General features: G+C 40.2%; 3 protein-coding genes across 3 annotated transcripts in view; 2 read left to right on the forward strand and 1 right to left on the reverse strand.

Moving 5' to 3' along the window:
* The window catches only part of OR6J1 (olfactory receptor family 6 subfamily J member 1), a 29,688-nt gene extending 28,195 nt beyond the window's left edge, over positions 1–1,493 (reverse strand). The window contains 1 exon segment of the mRNA XM_072962799.1: positions 1,415–1,493. The gene's annotated coding sequence lies outside the window, so the exon portion shown is untranslated.
* Positions 1,307–2,245, forward strand: LOC140697045 (olfactory receptor 6E1-like). The gene is made up of 2 exons (XM_072963892.1): positions 1,307–1,674; positions 2,071–2,245. The coding sequence occupies exons 1-2, from the start codon at positions 1,316–1,318 to the stop codon at positions 2,243–2,245; spliced, it is 534 nt and encodes a 177-aa protein (XP_072819993.1). The 5' UTR covers positions 1,307–1,315.
* Positions 2,246–8,226: 5,981 nt separating this feature from the next.
* Positions 8,227–11,815, forward strand: LOC102525515 (olfactory receptor 6E1). Its single transcript, XM_015250340.3, is given in 3 exon segments — positions 8,227–8,698; positions 10,809–10,871; positions 10,873–11,815. Coding segments are annotated over 2 exon segments (966 nt in total). The 5' UTR covers positions 8,227–8,698; positions 10,809–10,848.
* Positions 11,816–24,325: the final 12,510 nt, after the last annotated feature.

The following is a 24,325-nucleotide window of genomic DNA, read 5'->3' on the forward strand; positions in this document are numbered from 1 at the left end:
GACGTCTACCTATTTACTAGCTCAAATCCAGACCACCTCAAAGGCAGAGTTTCCCCTTGTAGAATGTTTGTGGGGAGACAGCTCCAGCTTCTCATGAGGAAAAGCAAACTCTCTTTAGATGGGCCAATTGGATAGACTACTTGGCATAGGACCCTGCAAGGTTGTTGTCCTCTAGGAAATACTATGTAAGTGACACATCCTCAACCTACTCTATGTCAAACACCACCAAATCCATGTCACAGACATTTGAGGTGGTATTCACTCATTCAATAAATGTTTATTAAAGCTGATTCTTTCAAGAAACTTGTTCTAAGAGCTATATAAAATGCAAAGATTCATAAGGAAATCTTTGACTCAGTGAGCAACAAATGAAAAACAACTATAAAAAAACAAAATACATATATATATATATATAGAATAGAATAGAATTATGCGTGATACAGAGGACAGATTCATTCATTCAAAAGAGAAGGCTTCTGGGAAATGATAGCACTTGTTGAGGAGAGACTTACAGGATAAATAGGATTTGAAAGGCTGATGATTCCAAGCTGAAAGAATGCCATGTGCTAAAACATCAGTGCATAAAGAATTTTAAAAATCATGAAGGATCTCTTGTCTCTAGGGCCCATGGGAGGATGTAATTAGAGGAGACCCTGGGTATATCATATGAGGACAGATCATTAAGAACCTTGAATCACAAACTCCCACTAAGCAATTTTTCTTTATGCACACTTTACTTGGATTTTTCTCTTTCTGGTTGGTAAGAGTTGTGTTTTTCTGTCATAGATTTCCTCTTTCCTTTTCATTAATCCAAATACTAGTGAAAGGCATCAAATTTTCAGGCAATACTGAAACAGCAATAGGCCATCCATGAGTTCTCAGTCAGTTTACCTGAGGATATGGATCTGTGCAGTGAATGGCTAAGTTAAGTAAAAAAGTTCCCACTTTCAACTATGAACTGCTTATGGATGAAGACCCAATAGTGGAATAAAGATAAAAATGAAAGGTATTGAATTTGCTGATGAATCAGGAATAAAAATTTGATTAAGGAATGTAAACAAGAATAATTTCTGGTTTGGGACCTTACTCAGGCCACCCTGCAAATCACCACTCTCTCCTCTTCACACACAAACACACCGGGACCCATACATGAGATGAGTACCCCCAGGGGGTCCGAAAAACAGATATAAAACACTCCTTCAACTCAAAAGGCAACACTCATCCCTCTTTCTTTTCAGCTCCAAGTGTCCTCAGATCCCCAGAACATCACAACTCCTGATGCTGCACACCTCTGATTGGCCAGGTCAGAAGAGACATGGGGAACCTCACCACTGTCACCGAGCTTATCTTGCTGGGGCTCTCAGATGCCTGTGAGCTGCAGATGCTCATCTTCCTGGGCCTCCTCATGACCTACCTCCTCACTCTGCTGGGGAATCTCCTCATCATGGTCATCACCCTCATGGACAGGCGCCTCCACACCCCCATGTACTACTTCCTCCGCAACTTTGCTATCCTGGAGATCTGCTTCACCTCCGTCATCTTCCCCAAAATGCTGACCAACATCCTGACTGGACACAAGACCATCTCCCTAGCAGGATGTCTCCTACAAATGTTCCTCTATTTCTTCCTGGGCACCACAGAGTTCTTCCTACTGGCAGTGATGTCCTTTGACAGGTATGTGGCCATATGTAACCCCTTGCGTTATGTCACCATCATGAACAAAAGAGTCTGTGTCCAGCTAGTTCTTTGTTCATGGATGACAGGATTCCTTGTTATTATCATTCCAAGTCTTATCATATTTCAGCAGCCATTCTGTGGCCCCAATGTCATTAATCATTTCTTCTGTGATAATTTTCCACTCCTGGAACTCATATGTGCAGACACAAGCCTGATAGAGCTTCTGGGTTTTATTATGGCCAACCTCAGCCTACTGGGCACTCTGTCTGTGACAGCCACCTGCTATGGCCACATCCTCCACACCATCCTGCACATCCCCTCAGCCAAGGAGAGGCAGAAAGCCTTCTCAACCTGCTCCTCCCACATCATTGTTGTGTCTCTCTTCTATGGCAGCTGCATCTTCATGTATGTCCGGTCGGGCAAGGGCAGCCATGGGGAGGACAGGAACAAGGTGGTGGCCTTGCTCAACACCGTGGTGACCCCGATGCTCAATCCCTTCATCTACACTCTGAGGAACAAACAGGTGCAGCAGGTGTTTAAGGAGAAAGTGAAGAAGCTCATCTGGTAAAATTGTCAAACCAAGAGGTTGAACTAGTATCCCCAGTCAAGCTAAGAGAATATCAGGCCTCTGCAAGAAATTGAAGCTTTCTCCTTCAGAGAAAGGTTGATGGCATGTTTCTGGGGTGCCAGTCACTGTGCAACTCTTTAATGACTAATTTGAAAACCAGGAGAAAAATGATGATTTCCTACAGAAAGAGAAGTTTCAAAAATCTAAAAGGAAATAGAAAACTCAATCAGACAAATTACCGTAGAACAATTTCAAAATGGGATTATATATCTAGTATAAACCAAAACACAATGTCTTCAACAATAAAAATCAAATAACCCAATTCTACAGATGGCCAATAAGTACATGAAAAGATGTGTTGTATCACTTATCATTAGGGAAATGCAAATCAAAATCACAATGAGATATTACTTCACACCCATTAAGATGGCTTCTTTTTTTTTTTTCTTTTTTAAGTTTTCAACAGAAAACAGCAAGTTTTGACACGAATGTGGAGAAATTAGACCCACTGGACATTTCTGGTGGGAATGAAAATGGCACAACCACTGTAGAAAACAGTATGGCAGTTTCTAAAAAATGTAAACGTACATTTACCCTATAACCCAGCAATCTCACACCTGAGTACATACCCAGAAGAACTGAAAACAGGGACTTAAACAGGTATTTGTACATCCATGTTCATAGTAACATTATTCACAGTAGCCGACAAGGTGGTAACAACTCAAATGTCCACCAATGAATGAATGGATAAACAAAATGTGGTCTATACATGCAATGGAATGTTATTCAACCTGGAAAAAGGAATAAAATTCTGGTAAATGCTACAACATGGAGGAATCTTGAAGACAGTATGCTACGTGAAATAAGCCAGAAACAAAAGGACACATATTGTATGAGTCTACTTGCTGAGGTACCTAGAGTAATCAAAATCATGAAGACAGAAAGTAGAATGGTGGTTGCCAGGGGCTGGATGTGGGGGTAGGAAAGGAGAATTATCATTTAATGGACATGGAATTTCAGTCCGGGAAGACGAAGAAGTTCTGGAGATGGATAATGGTGACGATTGCTTAACAATGTGAGTGTACTTGATGTCATCAAACTACATTTTAATCTGGTTTAAATAGTAAATTTTATGTTATATGTATTTCACCACAGTAAGAAAAATACAGATACCAGATCAAAAACAAAACTATGTTATCTTTGGCACTCTCTTTCTCTTATATTCCAGTCAATCCATCAGCAAATTCTGTGTATTACACATTCAGAATAAATACAGAGGTCTATCACTGCTTACCACCACCACTGCTATCTTTGTACACACCACCTTCCACTTCGTCTAGGTTATCCATCCCCTACTCGCCACCCCTATCCCATCCACATATCCCTGGAGGAGGGCATGGGTAGAAAACACAGGTAAATGGGAGGTGAATTTGCACAGTTAAGACAGATGAAGCCAACAACACATACCCTTTCTCTCTGAAGATTTCCCGCCTGAAGCAGGCCTTAGATGCAGGAAGGGGTACATTTTAACTTCAAATGAAATTCAAAATTTTGACAATTACATGGATTGGACAATTTAATAATCCCATTCTTTGAACTGATTATGAATGGAAGACTTGTAAAATTATATGGGTGGCCAGAAAATTGGCCATACCAGTCTTGAATTTGACCCAAGAGTCAAGGAAGAAATAACTACATGAACAGGTTTAAATGGGCATTCAGGAAGGGGGTAGAGTAGTGAATGCATATTACAAATAAAGGGTCATTATCCATAATATACAAACATAAACAACCCGATAGAAAAAGGAGCTAAAGATATAGACACTTCACAGAAAAGCAAACCCAAGGGCCAATAAATAAGTGAAAAGATGTTCAACGATATTGAGTCACGACAACTCCAATTAAAATAACAACTGCTTGTGTCTTTTTTTTTAGATTCCACATACAAGTGATATATATATATGTATATATATATATATAAAATAGATAAACAATAAGTTTATACTGTATAGCACAGGGAACTATATTCAATATCTTATAGTTACCTATATAATAAAAAAATATGAAAAGAAATATGTGTATGTACATGTATGAATGAAACACTATGCCGTACACCAGAAATTGATACAACATTGTAAACTGACTATAGTTCAATTTGAAAAATGGGGGGAGGGGTAAGAATAAAGGCTAGAATCCCAAAAAGGACTGTATTAGTTATTTATTCATGTGCCTTTGGCTGAAGATATCTGGTAAGACTGTAAGCAAGGTTTACTCATGTGGCTATTCATAGGCCTCAAGTCCTTGCTGGTTGTTGGCTAAAAACATCAGTTTCTTGCCATGTGGGCTTTTCCATACCACAGCTCACAATATGGCAGCTGGCAAAAGCTGGCTTGCTCAGAGTGAGCAAGTAAGAGAGCAAGACAGAGCAAGCAAGATGGAGACTACAGTCTCTTTGTAACTGTGTCAGGAGTGAAATCTCATCCCTTTCACTGTATTCTTTTTTTTTCACTTTTTATTGAAGTATAGTTGATTTACAATGTTGTGTTAGTTTCAGGTATACAATTAAGTGATTCAGTTATACATATATATATGTATATTCTTTTTCAGATTCATTTCCATTATAGTTTAATACAAGATAGTGAATATAGTTCCCTGTGCTATATAGTAGGTCCTTGCTCTTTATCTATTTTATATTTAGTAGTATGTATCTGGTAATCACAAACTCCTAATTTATCCCTCCCTCCCCTTCCCCTTTGGTAACCATAAGTTTGTTTTCTATGTCTGTGAGGCATGGTATTCTATTTATTAGAAGCTAGTCACTGGGTCAAGCCACACACAAGGGGAGGGGATTACAAGGACATGCATACCAGGAGGTAGGGATCATAGAGGCTATCCCAAGAACTATGTAAATCAGCCTGTGACACCAACTACATATGCTATTTGATGTCTCGCTGAATATTACAAAAGTTCTCTAACAGCACAGAGACTGCATTACATCTGTCTTCTCTTCTGATAACTGGGGCAAACACTCTTCATTGAATCTCCAAGAGGCTAAATGCAATCTGGCTGTGGGATAATCACACAGAGAAAACACTCAATCATGATCACAGGAATCATGTGTCCTCCATTGCTGGGTTCCCCTTGGCACTTAACACAAGGTTTGTGCTCCATAAATCTCCACTGAATTGCACAGAATGGAATCTCAGGTAGCAGAGCAGTGACTAAGAGAAGACAGAACTGGCAAAGTATAGACAGCAGAATCCCAGTGTGACAACTGTAAGTGGTCTCAGGGGTGGTTTCCACAAGAAAAAAACCTGTCCTCTCCTCATTTGACCCCTTCCTCCAAGTTCTGGGACAATCTTGGCTGCGGGCAGGGAGATTTTGGGAAGATCCAGGCCAGCTCTGTGGGACTCGGCCTCAGTCTTATTTCCTAGGAGTTCACATTCAACCTTGTGCTCCATTTATAGTGACTAAACTTTTGCCCTGATTCTGAAACAAAGTCTCTTTTATGCCCAGTACTTACAATTGGACTACAGCCCTGTATTCAGTGTATCAGTGCTGATCCTGGGAACCTGCCTATTCTTCCACCCATTGAGGATGTGGCTTCTGCCTGTGTTTTTTGCCATTCTGTCCCCATATCTCCCCAGGGACTAGTCACTTTCCTAATCTACCAGCTTGCCAAGAACATTGTCACCTGCAGATAGACTTTCCAGAGATCAACTGGCTGGAGCCTCCCCAGACCAGCAACCACTTCCTCCTCAAGGATCCCCTTCTATGCCCTGCCTGCCTGGCCAGACCTAGCCACTCTCAAGGTTTCCTCTTCTGGCCACAGTTCCTTTGGTCATGCCCTCAATCCATCTTTGTCTGCTTTTATTTTTTTCCCCAAACCCATTAACTCTTCATTAAATTAACAATAGATTTCTGATCTGATTTCCTCCCTGGATCCTGCAATAACTACCTCAATCTATTTTCCTGTTTTTCTTGTCTGCCCCAGTTTCTTATTTCTACCATCCCTTGAAATGATGACATTTTAAAGCATAAACAAAGTCATGTCACTTCTCTGCTTAAAACATTCCAATAGCTCCCAGCTGCACTTGGAATGAAATCGATCTTTCTTACCAAGCTCTCCAAACTTTGAACCCAGCACAAATCTCCAGTCAAATCTCAGCTCACCATCACCCTCTTCGTGATTCTCTGGCCTTTTTGCTTTAATTCAAACATACGAGCTCTTTGCCATATCATGGCCTAACATACACTCTTCTCTTTGCCTGGAACTCTCCCAACCAGTCACCCAGTCAACCTCCTCTGCCGTCAAGCCTGAGCTCACTCACCCTTCCTCAGGCACAACTTTTCTCATCATCCATCCAAGGCAAGTCTCACCTGTTTTCCTCTCCTAAAGAATTCAGTTCTATGCCTTCATAGCCCTCATAATGTCTTATTATAACATATTTATTCACATGTGTTTCTCTCCCTGAATTTTAGTATGACAAAAGATCAATTTTTTTTCAGTTCAGGGAAGAATTAATCAGATTCTTTTTCCTTTAGATAAGGGGTCCTTTTCTGAGGAAAAAAGATTCAAAAAGTAAAGATAAAGCCATGAGCAAATGTATATGTCCTCCCTGCCCCTCTCCAGTCCCAGTGGGGAAGAAAAGAAAGGATGCTTAGTCACAGAGGGGAGCTGAAGTTTCCATTTCTCACAATGCCTGGCAGATGCCCATGGATGGACGATCACCACCTGAGAACTGCAGGACTCAAGCCAGGACCTTTCTTGTCTGGCCAGAGGAGGAATACAATTTCCATACACAGATTCCCAGCAGGTACAACCAGCGCATGCCATGTTCAGTCCCTAACCTCCACTGCCCAGCTATCTGGGCCTCCTCCAGATAGGTTATTGGTTTAGCCATGACTCTACCATGGCCAAGGTGACTACACAAGCTGTTCATAGGAGGCCACCAGGAGTTTAGGGAGTAGGCTGCAAACCCTAGTGAGTCAAATACAACAAAAATAGCCAGACTCTCCCGGGATGAACACCCTAGTCAGATTAATTCACTAATCCATTTAAAACAGAGAATAGAAAGCCAGTTATTCATTTGCCTTTTCAAACACATTATTGGCTCCTAAATCATACCACTTACTGCAGTCAAGTAACATCAGCCAGTTCTATCCAGTCTGGGGAATAGTTTGGTGACCAAAGAAAGAAAATGGGATTGCAAAGTAGTTTGAGCTTGAGTGGCCCAAGGACCAAGAGGAGGACTGTTTCAAGATCTTTTTCTAAGATTTCTCCAGTGAAGAGTAAGCTCCACAGGGACTGGAGACCATGTCTGTTTCATTCACCAGTCATAGTCATCCTCAGTACAGTGTCTAACACATAGTAGGTACTCAATAAACAGGTGAATGTTTAATGAATGATTAATTAAAGTTCTTCACCCTCCACACGCCAACTTATCCTTCAGTCTCAACTTTTCATAACTCCATCAGAAACATCTTCTTTTATCTTTCAGTCTAATTCAAGTGGGCTCCTATGAGCTCTTCAGAACACTGATCACAATAATAATATTTGTGTGATTAGTTAATGCCTGTCTTCCTCCACAAGACTCTACCTGTCTCTGATACCTAAGTCTGTACTTGTCACACAATAAACACTCAGCTAAAATGTGTTGAATGTTTTAATAACCATGTTTCTTTTGTTACAATCAAACTTCACTAGAAGTTCCTGAGCTTCTCAGTCAGAACAAAATAAACTTTCAATCCCAAAGCTGAAGAAAGTAAGAGGTAAGGGACCTTCCTAGGTCCCTATTACCACTGATGGTAATGAATCTCCAGAGAAGCATAGCTGCATCCTACAAGAGAAGAGTGCGAATCTCTAGATTGGTTAAGTTTGAGCTGTGTACCTTGTTTATCTCTGTGTTTCCATGGAGACCAAAACAGAATCCGAAGCAGTCCAGGCCTGATGCCAGCTCCACAGAGACAAGAAGTCTGCCAAAACTAGTTTATGCTGGAATCCTCTATGGGCACTAAGCTCCTGGAAGAGCATGTACATTGTCCAGAAGCTTCTTAAGCCAAACTGAAGATGAATCATATGAAACTGCATCAGTTGATGTTTGTCCCTGCCTTAGTGTAGGAGGGGTAAAAGAATAACTAATTAGGCTTCTACATCCATTTCCCCAGGACAGTGGTCAGTGGTGACACTGCGATGGGCCAGGAGCAAAAGAAGCTTTCTAAGAAACCGGTGAACCCCGAAGTTCTGGGGAATATCCAGAAATACTTCATTTCTGAGGTGGTCTGAAGATGTGTCGATAACAAGGGAGTCAGAGAACACTTCTTAAGGGAGATTGGTTGTTGGAAAACTTGGAAGATTGGTGACACTTGTAGTACAAAGAGAACAGGACCTGCCTATTCTGGACCATGTGGACCATGTTACAGCTCTGGAGCTTCCTCCACTTTGAATCTCCGGTGAGCCTCCAAGAAGTGTAGTGCTCAGATAGCACTGCAGAGATGTGGGCTTCCTGTGAAAACCGGGAGACTCCATCATCCAAACTGCCTGGAAAACAATCGAGCAACTCACCTAGTAGCTAGTGAGGTAATCTACATTGGTGCAATTTTCGAAATAGGGGAAGGGGAATCTGATTCCTCTGGATACTCTGCCAATAAGCCAGCCATCTGTTTTCAGGTGTCCAGTGGCGGGCTCTGGCACAGTTGACTTCTTTGACTTTTTTCATCATTCTCAATATCCTGACTCAGGCACAGCTGATGAGTCACAGAGTCATTGAGGCTTTTTCTCACCATTTTCATGGTCAGCCACGTGTCTCGCCTTTGTTTCTCTTGAAATGTTCTACCCAACTCTTAGCCGAAATGCACTCACTGTGCCAATTTCTTTTATGATTTTGAATTTAAGTTATTGTATAAACAATAATAAAGGTAATAAAAAGAGGAATGAAAAATCATCCACAATCCTCTCATCCTTACGTGGCAATTATGTTCATTTTTCTATGTTCTTATCCATTCCTTCTCCATATAAATACATATTTTATATAGCTATAATGTACTGTGTTACCGTTTCTCTGAGGCAAGCTTATCACATTCATTCCCGCTCCTGTCTCAGAGAGAGTCAGGTCTTCCCTGCAGAAGCTTACCTTACCTTGTCATTTCTATAAAGGACAACCGACGGCAAGTACGCCTCGTTCTTTATCCAGATCTCTAAGGACAATATTAAACAATGGAAAAACTAGAAATAAAAATCATTTAAAACAGACATATTCTCCAAAACTGAAATTGAACCAATAAACAATTCTGAACATCAGCATTTATCACTGTTATTATTATTATCACCTAGGAAATTATCCCAAAGTCTTAAGCATGATACCTCATCTACAAAAGCATGCTCCCTCTCTGCTTCTAAATAACAACCTCACACTACATGTATCCCTCAAAAAATATCAGCCAAATAATATATTAACAAAAAGTTTGTGCTAACATGACAAAAATTTGTTATAATAATATATGGAAATAAATAAACCTAATTACTTCTCCCCATCATAATAATAGTAGTGGTAGTAGTAGCAGTAATATTATTACTATATATATTAATATATAATATATAAATAAAATTAATAATAATAATAATAATAATAATAACTGGGAAGGAAAGAGGTGCAGAATACATAATCTATGAGCATGGCTTTACAAAGCAATAAGCACTAAATAAGACTAGGAAAAATACAGTAGAAACAAATCAAAATGTTAATGAAAGTTTTTTCTATGGGTCTACAAGTGATTGATTCTTTTTATTTCATTTCTCTGTATTTCCTACACTTTCCATAATGAGCTAATAATGTTTTTATATTTTTAAAACTTTTTCTTTAAATACATAGTACGTAAAATCCCAGTGTCTTTTCTCTAATTTTATTCTTCCTTATGATTATCCTACTAGAATTTCAGCCACAAGGCAAGACATGAAAATAGCTAACATTACGTGACCGCTTGCTCAGTGGCCAACCTTGTGCTAGATGTTGGATATGCATAATTCACTTAAGTTTTGGGAGAACATTTTACATATGTACTCTTACTATACCCACTGAAGAAACAGAGTTTTGATGAGGTTAGATAACTGACCCCAGAAAGTTAGTAAATGATGGAGCTCAGGTGCAACCAAGCTGTCTCTCTAACTCAAATGCCTCTGGAACAAGTTCTAGAGTAAGTATTCCATTAATGCCTTCAATAAAGGTCTGTGATCCTTTGGATACAGGACATGCAAAGGAAAACATTTTAATGTACTTGTGAGACTCCTTACAACATTTGGATGAAAATGGGAAAAGATGTCATCCGATCTAAAAGAATGAAAAAGGATTTACTACAGAATTTCCTAACAGAAATAAGAGAAATGGAAAAAGAATTGATAAAGGCAAAACTTCTCCCAAAGAGTACCAGAAAATGGTAGCAAAGTATGTGACACATAATAACCCAATGAGTGACCTGGACAACCAGTATGAAGAGGGAGGAAAAGGGACTTACAAGTCTAAGAAATAAAGGATTCCTTCAGCTCAAAATCCCTCTTACTTTTCAGTTCCAAGTGTCCTCAGATCCCCAGAACATCACAACTCCTGATGCTGCACACCTCTGATTGGCCAGGTCAGAAGAGACATGGGGAACCTCACCACTGTCACCGAGCTTATCTTGCTGGGGCTCTCAGATGCCTGTGAGCTGCAGATGCTCATCTTCCTGGGCCTCCTCATGACCTACCTCCTCACTCTGCTGGGGAATCTCCTCATCATGGTCATCACCCTCATGGACAGGCGCCTCCACACCCCCATGTACTACTTCCTCCGCAACTTTGCTATCCTGGAGATCTGCTTCACCTCCGTCATCTTCCCCAAAATGCTGACCAACATCCTGACTGGACACAAGACCATCTCCCTAGCAGGCTGTCTCCTACAAAGTTTCCTCTATTTCTTCCTGGGCACCACAGAGTTCTTCCTACTGGCAGTGATGTCCTTTGACAGGTATGTGGCCATATGTAACCCCTTGCGTTATGTCACCATCATGAACAAAAGAGTCTGTGTCCAGCTAGTTCTTTGTTCATGGATGACAGGATTCCTTGTTATTATCATTCCAAGTCTTATCATATTTCAGCAGCCATTCTGTGGCCCCAATGTCATTAATCATTTCTTCTGTGATAGTTTTCCACTCCTGGAACTCATATGTGCAGACACAAGCCTGATAGAGCTTCTGGGTTTTATTATGGCCAACCTCAGCCTACTGGGCACTCTGTCTGTGACGGCCACCTGCTATGGCCACATCCTCCACACCATCCTGCACATCCCCTCAGCCAAGGAGAGGCAGAAAGCCTTCTCAACCTGCTCCTCCCACATCATTGTTGTGTCTCTCTTCTATGGCAGCTGCATCTTCATGTATGTCCGGTCGGGCAAGGGCAGCCATGGGGAGGACAGGAACAAGGTGGTGGCCTTGCTCAACACCGTGGTGACCCCGATGCTCAATCCCTTCATCTACACCCTGAGGAACAAACAGGTGAAGCAGGTGTTTAGGGAGCGAATGAGCAAGCTCCTCTCATAAAGATGAGCTGGACCTGAGAGGGTGGGGAAAGCTGACTCCTTGCCTAAATCTCTGGAAATGCCGCTCCTGCCCTGTTCTCCGTGAACTCCCCACCCCTAGACATCTTTTATCATGTGCTCTAATCTACAGCAGTTTCTTACATGTTTCATTATTAGGACATGCAGTCTTGTCAGAGAGCAAAAAAACTCAGTGTACCACAACTATGTCTGGTATGTCTTCATGTTTCTGACTGTAGCCTGTATCTGAGTCTCTTAATCTTGTCTCATTTTTAAGTTATAATAATCACTTCACATGCCTTCTTCACTAGAACTTTTCAAAACCAATGAAAATATTCTCAATGAGAATATATTTATGACAGACTTCAGAATTATTCTAAGTACAGAAAAATTAATGAAGTGGAATAGCCAAGAAATGTTGAACAAAAATGCATCAGACAGTAAAACACTAACTCAAGAACTAACAAATAGAACAATGGAATTGGATAGATAGTCTGGAAAGATAATGGAGTACACATAATAGATGATTAAATTAGACTTTCTAGTCAGTAACAAAAACAAAGTCAATTAGTAGATGATGTCAAGACTATTGTCTAAACACAATAGACTTCCTTTCCAAAAGACTGGGGTCTAGTACTTGGTTATTTAGGTGGGGGAAACTTTAAAGCAAAGGAACAATTTTAAAATGATACATGCCTTGGAGAGGGGGTGGAGAAAAAGTAACTCTTCTTCACTCTTCGTGGAAATGTAAATTGGTGCAACCACTATGGAGGACCATATGGAGGTTCCTTAAAAAACTAAAAATATGATCCAGAAATCCCACTCCTGGGCATATATCCAGAGAAAACTATAATTTGAAAAGACATATGCACCCTCAATGTTCACAGCAGCACTATTTACTTGGCTAAGACGTGGAAACAACCTAAATGTCCATCAATAGATGAATGGATAAAGAGGATGTGGTATCTATATATACAATGAACTACTACTCAGCCATGAAAAAGAATAAAATAGTCATTTGCAGCAACATGGATGGACATGGAGATCATCATTCTGAGTGAAATAAGCCAGAAGGAGAAAGAAAAATACTATATGGTATCACTTAAATGTGGAATCCGAAAAAAAAAAAGACACAAATGAACTAATTTACAAAACAGAAACAGACTTACAGACATAGAGAACAAACTTATGGTTACGAGGGGGAATAATGGTTGGAAGAGATAAATTGGGAGTTTGAGATTTACAGATACTACTATATATAAACTAGATAAACAGGTTTCTACTGTATAGTACAGAGAACTATATTCAATATTTTATAGTAACCTATAATAAAGAAATATGAAAATTAATATATGTACGTATATATATGACTGAAACATTATTACACTGTACATCAGAAATTGACACAACATTGTAAACTGACTACATGTCAATTAAAAAAAAGCAGATGAAAATTGATACATGCCTCAAATATTTATTTGAAATTAAAATCTAGAAAAAAACTGTGTATTTGCTAATCTATAAATATCCTTTCCTTTGAGAATGAATGTGATGATTGTTGTAGTCTTTCTTGTTTAAACCCTATTCATAATGTGAAATTTCAGCATGTGTTTCACAGGTACTAGAATTGTAAAGATACTTCACAGAAAACTATATTCAATACTTTGTAATAGCCTATAATGAAACAGAATATAAAAAGGAATACGAGTATATGTATAATTAAATCACTATGCTGTACAACAGAAACTAATACAACACTGTAAGTCAACAATACTTCATTTCAATTTTAAAAAATTGTAAAGATGCTTGAGAAACCATGTGAGCAAAATTCTAGAACTTTTGCTTCTTGTTTGTCTGTTTGCCAAACTTCACAATCCTTGCCCACACTTAAACCAACCAATTTTTTTTTTAATAATTTGGCTTTATGGAACCTATTGAAAGAAATCAACTAGGTTTTCATAGAAATAGCTTTATTTTTATACTCGTATTTTATTGATTTATCTTTATTTAGGTAAAATATGTCATTATAACAAGTCCAATTATGAAATCAAGGCTGGAAAACAAACAACTGATTCTTGGTACAAACCAACCAGTGGGAACAAAAACATGCATGGGTACGACAGAAGCCTACTAGCTACAAAGCTCGTACCTGCAAGGCATGGTGTGGACATCAATGATTGTGAGAGGCCGTACAGCACAGAGACTGAGAACTAGCAGCCTGCTACCAAGGTTCAGATCCCATCTACCTGTTAGCCAGTTGATACTGAGCAAGCAATACTTCTTTGCATCTTAGACATAGATACATGGAGAGAATAATATTATCAACTTCATAGAATCCTTTTAAACATTAATGTGTTAATATATGTTAGAATGCTTAGCACAGGGCTTGGTTAAAAAGTAAGTACCATGCTAAGTGTCAGTTAAGTGTTACATTTTACTGAAGGAATAAGCTGAATAATTTAAGGTAAATTAAGAGATTATCTAGTATCTTGGAGAAAAAGTTGTTACATCCTCACCTCATATCTTAAGCTGAAATAAATTCAGGATGAATTAACTAGATCGATACAAACTGTGAAAACATTAAAAAGAAAATTTAGGTTAAAAGTATCTTATTAAAGATGTGTAGGGAGTATTTTAATGGAAGAAATATAAAAATAAATGTATAAATTTGGCTATGTAAAATTTTTAGACTTCTTCATAGCAGAAAAAAAATCTATAAATGCTGTAGTGACGATTTGTACCTTCTGTCTACCTGACGTCCACTCCCCATTCATAAGGTAATAGGACCAAGCCTGATTTTTCTCAGGAATAGCCCCATCCCCTCCTCAGTTCATGTTGCTAGGGTGGTGGTGATTTCTTCCCCAAGCAATCAGACCATGACCATGGCCATATCACTAAAAGTAGGCCAGTGAAACCAAACGAGTCTCAATTCTGAGATACTTACGGGAACTGAGAGGAGAAAGTCTCTCTGTTGGACCTGAGGTTGGGAGAATGTAAGGGGAAAAAGAGAGAAGAACAAATTACCAATAAGAGGAATAAGAAAGTAGACACAATTATGGATTCTATAGGCATCAAAAACTAATAATGGGACATTATGAACAACTCCTTGTTAAGGTTTTTGACAACTTCGATAGAATTGATAAATTTCTTGAAAGACACAAACTACTAAAGCTTACCCAAAATAAAATAGATAAGTTCAATAGCCCTATATCTTTTAAAGAAATTGCATTTGTAATTAAAAGCTTCCCCAAAAAGAAAAGTGCAGGCCTGGATGGTTTAACTGGTTAATTCTATTAATTATTTTAAAAAGAGATAATACCAATGCTATTCAACTCTTTTAGAAAACAGAAGAGGAAGAAACACTTCTCAAATTAGCCTATGAGGCCAGCATTATCTTGACCAAAAACAGACAAAGATTAAAAGAAAAAGAAAAAAAAAAAGTTACAAATAGCCCTGGGGAACATAGATAAAAAGTTCTTAACAAAACTTTGGCAAATGATTTCCAGCAACATAACAAAAAGATAGTAATACATCCTTGACCTAGTGGAGTTTCTCCCACAATTACAAGATTGGTTCAATAACCAAAAACGAATCACGTGTAATTCACTACATTAACAGAATAAAGAATAAAAACCAAATGATCATCACAATATCTGCAGAAAAGGCATTTGACAAAATTCAACACCCCTTCATGATTTAAAAGAAAGAAAAAAATAAACTCTTATCTAAGAAAGAAAAGAATTTCCTCAGGCTGATAAAGGGTACCTATGAAAAACCTATGGTAAACATCATACTAAATGGTGAAAGATTGAATGCTTCCCTCCTAAGATTAGGAGCAAGAATTTTACAACTTCTATTCAACACTCTACTGGCAGATCCTAGTCAATGCAATGAGTAAGAGGAGGTACACCTTGTCTGGCCCATGTCTAGCTGTACAGCAGCAGCTCCTGCCCTTGTCCCTCACCCACCATCCTCCAACCACACTGGTCTCCTTCTGGTACAGGGATACACCAGCTCTCTCCCAACATGGGACCTCTGAGCATGCTCTTTCCTCTGGAGAGTTGCTTTTCCCCCAGCCTTGCCTGTGATGAGCTCAGTTCATTCTTCGGGTGTCAGCATAAATACCACTCCCAAGGGAAGTCTTCTCTGACCATTCTATTTATATAGATCCTCTTGCCCCAATAGTTCTACCTCAGCACCTATCTGTTTTACTGACAGCACTTCAAATTTGAAATGAAACCTTCCTTCCTCACTTCACTGTAAGCTTCCTGAAGACAGAATTTGTTTTTAGGTCTGACATATAGTTGGTGCTCAGTAAAAATTTAATGAATGGTGGGGCATCATGCTAGACATAGATTCCTTCATTCATTTATTGTTATTTCATCATCCCCTTGCTGCCTACACACAGGACAAAGTCCCCCTTCTACTGTATTTATCTGCCACTACCTACCTTGTCCCTAATGGTTCTCAAATCATACTACAACAAGTCTTAACAATTAAGTGAAATCATTCTTTGCTTGTTCCCTGGAGAACAGAGTTGACTTACAGGTGTACTTCTGCCTTAAACACCTGAGCAACTTGGAGAGAAAATCTCAAGCGAAAGGCTTGCTGGCTCCTCAGTCTGGAAGATTCTTTCCCTGCCAGAAGGCTAATTCTAAGACGCTGGAGGTAAGAGCCCAGGGAGTGCAGAAGGGCTCTCCTTCCTCCCTCTGCTGCTCACAGTTGTCTGCGCTGAAGTAACCCTGGAGAGAAGCGGAAAGCGAGAACTGAGCATGGAGAAGGTACACTAAGATGCTAATCCGGGTTCCCTTCCTAAACACATCCTTGAATCTTGACTGTGGATGACATCCAGGTGAACCTTCCCTTTGGGTGCAATGTCTCTGCCCCAAGAGGACCATGCGGGAACCTCACTTCAAAATGCCCTGCCACCCTTAGAAATAGGCACTGTGCTCAGGGGTTTGTACCAATACACATGAACAAAACCTTGCCTGCTCAGGCAGTATTTGTCCCATGTTTTTCATATAATCATTATGGAATGTAATTCTCAAACTGGGGAGCTGAATACAATACAACTGTTAGGTAGTTTAGATAGAAATGAGCACTGGGCAGGGGGAGAGGAGGGGGAAAGGAACAACCCAGAACACAAGGAACCTGAGCTGTCAGTCAACCAGAGCGCAGGGAGCTTGAGTTGTCGATCAATCAATCAATCACGAAACCAGGATATAAAAACAGGAGGAAGCAAGAAGTTGCACCGTTTTTCCTCTCTTGGATTGGCCCGCTCCCAGTTCTCGAGCGTGTAGACCATCTTTCATAATTTTTTTTTTTTTTTACTTCACGAGTAAAAATCTTGCTTATATCATGCTTTTTGTCTCTCGTCAAAAATCCTTTTTTTGGGTGACTAAGAACAGAGGTAATCCTTATTTCCCTTTTCTGGTAACACAACTAAGATTTTTAAAACATTTTAACATATTTTCCAGCTGTCTGTTCATCCTTCCTAATCCTTGGTATCCTCTCCTCTTTTAGGACATCTACCCCTTTGCTGTCCAAATCACTGGAGGGAGAGAAAAGGAGTCCGTGCTGGAGGAAGACAGGAGGGTGTGTGGTTTCTAACTGAACTTCCACAGACAGGATGAGCCAGTATTGAAATGATGATTCTGCGAATGAGGTTAGATAGCGTTTCCTACAATGGCCCCTTAATCAATCAATCAACAATTGTTTATTGAGTACCTGCTGTATGCCTGACATTCAACCACTCACGGGTTCAACAAAATTTTATGTTGCCAAGGATCTGTCTTAGGTGCTGGAATGCAAAGATGAGTACGATGTGGTCTATACTCTCAAATATTTCATTTCTGCAAAAGAAAAGACAAGACCACCAATTACTATGACGGAAGAATAATCTGAGTTAAATTATGTGCACTGGAAATAAATAAATGTTCAGCTCAGTGGACTGACATTGTAAAAACGCAAAAAAAAAAAAGACAAAAACAAAACAAAATCCTTCTTAAGGGAGGAAGTCCCTGAAATGAGCATTGAAAAGAAGTAAATAATAGATAAGCAAAAGAAAAGAGGGAAGGCATCCCAGGCTGTGGGAACAGCTTTGGCGAAGGCCAGAGGCTGAAATGGGCCTGAGATGCTTTGGGAGCAGTGAGGAAATGGCAAGGACAAAGTAGGCTCTTCATTAGAGCCACAAACCAATTTAAACCTCTTTCCAAAGGAATGGTGAAATTTTGATAAGATATTGTGTGTGGGTTATGAGTCTTTTAACTGTGACAGCTTATAATTAAACCATTGTCTCTAGTCATTGTTAGATAGCTACTGGGAAAAGCCAGTTACCCCATGCTAATGTATAACTCCTTTGTTTTATGCAAAATAGCCGGCTCCAGTCTAAAAAAGAGCTGTGTGCCTCTATTCAAGTGGAAATGAATACCTCCCTCTGGTTGGATAATAAAAACCCAGGGCTTTAATGCTCACAGGGCCTTTCCTGGACACACACAGCCGGAGCCTCATGTAACTCTCTCTCTCTTTCTCTCTAAGAGCATGGAAAAAACAGCAAAAATGTTCTGCATGAAGGGAGGCTTAAGAATAAGCCAAGGCCTGGCTGTCCCCATGCAAGGAGAAATGCAGACAGGTGTGGCCACCAATCCCGAAGGCAAAGAACATAGGGGACACCAAAGAGAGGCACTGCTGAGGTGGGGAAGGATGAATGGCTTCCAAAAAGAGCTAAACTGAAGGGAAATAGAAATCACCAAGAAATGCATTTGTATATAAAATGAAATTTCAGAGAGAACAAATAAAGAAAAATGGGAGAATGAGTTGGAGAAGCCCAGAGATGCATTTCAGTCTTTTTTTTTTAATCAAAAATAAAAATCCCTGACACTAATCATTGGTTAGCTGGCCAAAGTTGTCAATTTTGGTCATCCTGATAAAGAGGGTGAAGAGAATTCAGGGGACTGATTCAATATTCTTTATTTCTAAACAGGAGCATTTCCTAACAGTGGAGTGTATGTGCATGAAAGATCCTTCAAGAGTCTGGGGATGCTTGAAGCTTATACGTTGCTAATAGGAATGTGAAATGATACAACTTCTTTGGAAAACAGTTTGACAGTGTCTCATAAAGATAAACATACAGTTACAGTACAATCCAGCAATCCCACTCTTAGATATTTACCCGAAGGAAATGAAAAGACATAGGCTTGTATGCAAATGTTCAGAACAGCTTTATTCAAAATAGCCCCAAACTGGAAACAACCCAAATATCCATCACCTGGTGAATAGATAAATAAATCACAGAATACCTATACTGTGGAATGCTTCTCAGCAATAAAAAGGAGTAACTAATAACATAGGCAGCAGCATGGACTCACCTCAAAAGCATTTGCCAAGTAGAATAAGTCAAACACTAAAGGCGCCACACTGCCCGATTCCATTGGTGCTGTTGCCGAAGGATCAGCCCTGTCCCTGATGGGCCAGATAACTCAGAGACTAGGGCTTGGAGCTTAGAAGAAAGAGGCAGCTTTATTGCTTTGCCAGGCAAAGGGGACTCACAGCAGGCTAGTGCCTTCAAAGCTGTGAACCCACCTTGGGGATGGGGTGGGGTTGTTATACAGCCATAGCTCAAACAATAAAGCATGGATAACAAGCAACAGAACCGTTTTGTCATCAGAAGACTTAGAATGGCGTCATGGTGCCTCCAGGTGACCAATTCTATAGAGGCCAACGGTTGTCACTTTTTGATCTCTTTATCTCGTAAGCACTCTAGGCCTTATCTTCTTGGTATTTAGCCTACTTTGTAAGGTTACAGTTCTGTGACCTTCTCCCTGGAGATCGACTCAGAGACCAAGCATGGTTACAGCTTTTGATTACTGGAGTAAAGTAGAAACAGTCAGATCAATAGCTTTAGTATTAACAGTGGGCCTGGAGCTGTGAGTAGAAACCGGGTCAGCCAGATCAGTTGACCGTTGTAAGGGCAAGCATAAGAATAAGCAATCTGTTAGCCTAAATGTGGCCATTTTATTAATCCTCCTTCACTATCAGGAAATAAAAGTAAAAAATCAGAAGAAAGAGCTTGAATTAATATAGCTGAAAGATTAGACACTGAAACTTAGAGAAATAAAGGGAATTGGAATGATTAAGCTTTGTTCAGGGAAGACACTACATTAACCTCTTATAAAAGTGTCAACTGAAAAAGTGCACAACCTAGAAGTTGAGAACTGTGTTTTATCCCGTGGATTTTCTGAGGACTTCAAGCCTGGGAAACAGCCTCTCAGATAGCTCTAAGAGTCGGCTCCAAAGAGGTAAGGGAGGGGCCAGGATATACAGGAGTTTTTGCAACAAAAGACCAGGTAGTCAAAGCATCAAAAGATTACTGTTAATTTTTAAAAAAAACAGATATCTCAAGTTAAGGAATTTAGCAGTTTTCTATGTATGGGCGGATGCAAGGGTCTGGGCTCATTGAAATTATTCCTTTGATGTGATAGCTATCTAGGGCCACTATCCTGTTCTTTCTTATCCTGAGTCCTCTCAGAGGGCACCGCTGGGGGTGGCTGCAAAGGCTGAGGGCTTGGCAGTGGGCAGCCTGCTTGTCTCCATCCTGAGTTCCCTCAGACTCACCGTCAGGGAGGCTGTAGAGGTTTGATGGCTGCAACATTCTTTGTTTACTGATACGGCAGGCAACATTTTTTCATTCACATAAGATTGGTTACTTTAACCAGCCCTGGACACAATCAAATATCTAGACCTTCCAAGTGAGGAAGCCTTTCACGTCATTGGACAAGCTTATCTGAGCAGCAATCAGCTTTTGGTGACACCCATTATTCCTTTACGCGCCCCTTTCAGACTGCAACAGAGATGTTGGAGATGAAGCTCAGTAATCTTTAGTCACCCAAACTGTTTTGAAAAGATTAGAGTAAAAAGATGAGAAGAAAATCATATGTTGTACTACGAAATCAAGAGAAGAGGGTGTTAGAGAGAAGGGTAATCAGCCGTGTCAAACACCACAGAAAAGCTAAGAGGATGAGGGTTGAGAAAAATCCACTGTGCCTTGAGATTAGGAAGCCAAGACTGCCTTTCAGTGACCAATTTGAATGACAGGGACAGAGGCTGAAGGAACAGCAGGAGTAAAGAGAACAGAACTAGGAATGACTGTGCACTGAGAAAACGGAGTTTCATTCTTAAACCTGTAACAATAAAGGGATTAGAAAAATCGGCTAAGAGTTGATTCAAGGTCAAATGAAGGTTTGCGGTTTGTGAGTGTGTGTTTTCCAGCGCAGAGAAGAAAGATTATGTCTGCAGTGAGAGGAGAGAAGAGGAAATTGAAGGTGCTTAAGCTAGAAAAAAATGAGATAATTAAGGGAGAAAGTCTTTGATTCTAGATATTATAGTACCCACAGGGAGAAAACAGAGAAAGCAAAGAGGATTGAGAACACAGGATTGTTCAAACTTAAAAAGAGGACGTTCCATTCTTCTGAGATGGCGAGAAGGACAAAAAGTTATTGGAGAATGGATTCAAAGGCTCATCTCACATAGTCTTCATTTTGTAGGGAAGTAGGAGGTAAGAGCCCCTGTTAAAAGAGAAGAAAGTACAGGTACTAAGGGGCAACCAGAGGGAACCAAAGGACAGGAAAGTCTTAAAACAACTGAGAGCAGTAAACTACACATGTGACAGACACCTGACACAAAGTAGGCACTCAGTGGATGTTTGAATGAATTTGCAAGCAGCAATTTTGCCCCTTTCCTATTTTCCCATTTCTGTCCCTCTAACCTTAAAAGAACCTAATCACAGGAATGAGATCACCAAGCAATTGAAACTAACTCCTGACTTATGCTCTCTTGAATGCACACAATGCTTTGCCTAACCTGTTGATTCTTTTCCTAGATAAAAAGAAGTGGGTTCAATCCCCAGTACCTCCATTAAAATAAGTAAATAGATAGATAGACAGATAGATAGATACATAGATAGATACATAGATGATACATAGATACATAGATATTTTTTTCAAAAAACCTAATTACCTTCCCCCTGCAAAAAAAAGAAATAAGAATGAAGATTTAAGCAGTTAAAGAATGATTAGCTCTCTGCCCTCAACAGCTCCCTTAGCAATTCTGCAGGCAGATTACATGGGCAAGACAGCATCTGAAGAGACAGTCAGCCAGCCTGCAGGCAGTGGACAATGATGCAGAGTCCAACCTTGTGCCTTGATAATTCACTGAGATTCTCCCCCCAACCCCTTTTCCCTTTAAAAACTGTCAGGGCTAAGCAGAATCTTTGGAGTTGGTCTCTGGACACAAGTCCATTTTCTCCCCAGATTGCTGGCTTTTCTGATTAAAGCACTTTTTCTTCCCATTGACACTTGCCTCTCAAATATTGGCTTTTGAGCAGCGAGCAGCCAAACCTGAGTTCAGTAACAAATTGATAAGACATGAAAATAAATTGTCAAATAATAGAGCCCCAGTTCATTAGATAATAAAAATTTCTCATATTTTTTGTAACTTTCTACAGTATGACTATAGTACTGGAAGTAAACTGGAAGAACCAAAAGATAAAAAAGGAAGGATAAGTCACTGTTGTCGATGTGACCTGGGGGCTTTCCCCAAAGTTCTTAGAGAAAAAGTAGGAGCTCCAGAGTACATAGGCTTTGGTTTGTCACAATAGTCCCAATATTGGACAGACTCGGAAATACAGGTTGGGTAAAAAGTTAACTATACCCAAAAAAAATCTTGGTATGGGCTTCATTTATCAATGCTTTATCATAAAGTTATCATTATATCTTCAAGTGTGTGATTTTTCTTAATTTTGCTACCTCTTCTTTGTGAGTATATGTAGACCATTGTTAACCATCTGCTCTTGGCTCTCCACACTACCCATCCAGAGAATTCAAGTAGTCTTACAGCTTCCAACATCGTATCAGTACTGACAATGACAAATATTTTCAGTTTCTTATCTCTCCCACAAACTCCTGTGCCATTTTTCCACCTACATACAAGATATCTCTACATGGATATCCCACTGTCATTGCAAATTCAGATCTCCAAAACTAAACCTGACACCTTCCCCAAAATCCAGCTCCCCTTCTGTAACAGAATCCAGTCAGGAGACAGAAACCACACCAGTTATTTGCACAGAGAGAATTGAATGTAAAGAACTGTTAAGTTAGGTCTAAAGTTGTTAACTGTGTAACAAAAAAACGCAAAAAGAGAACTTCAAAGTACAGGAGAAGTTGCAACTGCAGAAAGCAGCTACCACCCCCACGGCTTGAGGGAACAAAGGGAAGAGACCGGGGCTAGAAGAATGTTGAAGCTTAGAGAAGAGACTCCTCAGAACTGAATTCAGTTATCTGAGAAGGGAGCACCCGGCAATTGGTACTGGTGTCTCTGAGGGGGTGTGATAAGACTGGTTCCGCAAGTGCTGGGGGAAATTGTAAACCGGATTCAGTGACTGCTAAGAGAAGCACTGCTGAGGTGAAGCAGTGCATCTGGGATGCTGCTCCCGGGAAATGCAATGAGATAGGAAGCCCACAGGGAACAAACAAGAAGCAAGTTCCCTTCCCCTCCTCCAGGCTTCATCTCCCTCTAGCACCTTTTATTGGCAGAGTTGAAAGGGGAGCTAGCAGGTGACGCAGTAATGCAGTTTGTAGATTTCTGGCTCCAACATCACAAAGAGGTCAGGTTTGGAGCTGAGGCAATTAGTTAGGGTCCAGCCAGGAAAGAGAAACCACTCAGAGTATGCCAGAGAAATTTTACCTCAAGGAATTGGTACATGGGGAAATAGAAGTCAACATGGAACAGTGAAGCAATCTAGAAATTGGCAACAGCAGGCAACTTTTATCACACCCTAGGCTGGAGGGACAATGGGAGTTGCTGGTGTTACTAGAGCCCAGAATCTAAGGGCATCCAGAGAGCACCAGAATCATGACAAGCTCTTCATGAAGGGAGCTAGGATCATCGAGAGACAGGCTGTCTGGCCAAGGAGAAGGAGCTGCACCTGCTAGGAATAATGCAGAAAGCAGAGAACGGAGGAGAAAGCACCCTGGATTCTCTCTTCTCTCTTTCTACACTCTTCATCTAGTGACTCATTGCCAGATTTATCCAGAAGCCAGAAGACAAGGAAATGTAGTTCCATGTGATGCAAGACAAGAGAAGGTAAGAGCAGAGAAGGATTTGGAAGCAACCAAGAAAGTGACCAGCACACTAATTTATCCAGTTATGTCAGGGGCACATTTTCCTGACTTTCCTGCTCAGAATCCCCAGTATTTTCAGTTTTTTCAACTTCAAGTCCCACACCCACTGATCTCCATTTTCTCTTAAAACGTCTCTAATATCTGTCCCTTCCCATCACATTGGCCCAGCTTAATTCAGACCCACCTCACTGTCCATATGAATTATTATAATTTTCTCCTCTTAACTGGTCTTGGACCACCAATTTCCTTCTGCTACTGTCTATGTCTATTCTAAGGGTCAGCAAATTGTGGCCAATGGGCTGTATCCAGCCATCACCTATTTTGTGCGTAAAGTT

Source organism: Vicugna pacos, chromosome 6, assembly GCF_048564905.1.
Source record: "Vicugna pacos chromosome 6, VicPac4, whole genome shotgun sequence".
Lineage (NCBI taxonomy): Eukaryota > Metazoa > Chordata > Mammalia > Artiodactyla > Camelidae > Vicugna > Vicugna pacos.

Bases quoted from the DNA above. Each gene is read 5' to 3' on its own strand.
- LOC140697045 (XM_072963892.1), top strand. From the start codon at position 1,316: ATGGGGAACCTCACCACTGTCACCGAGCTTATCTTGCTGGGGCTCTCA. The intron at 1,675-2,070 runs GTATGTGGCCAT...CTTCTATGGCAG, and splicing joins GCAGTGATGTCCTTTGACAG to CTGCATCTTCATGTATGTCC.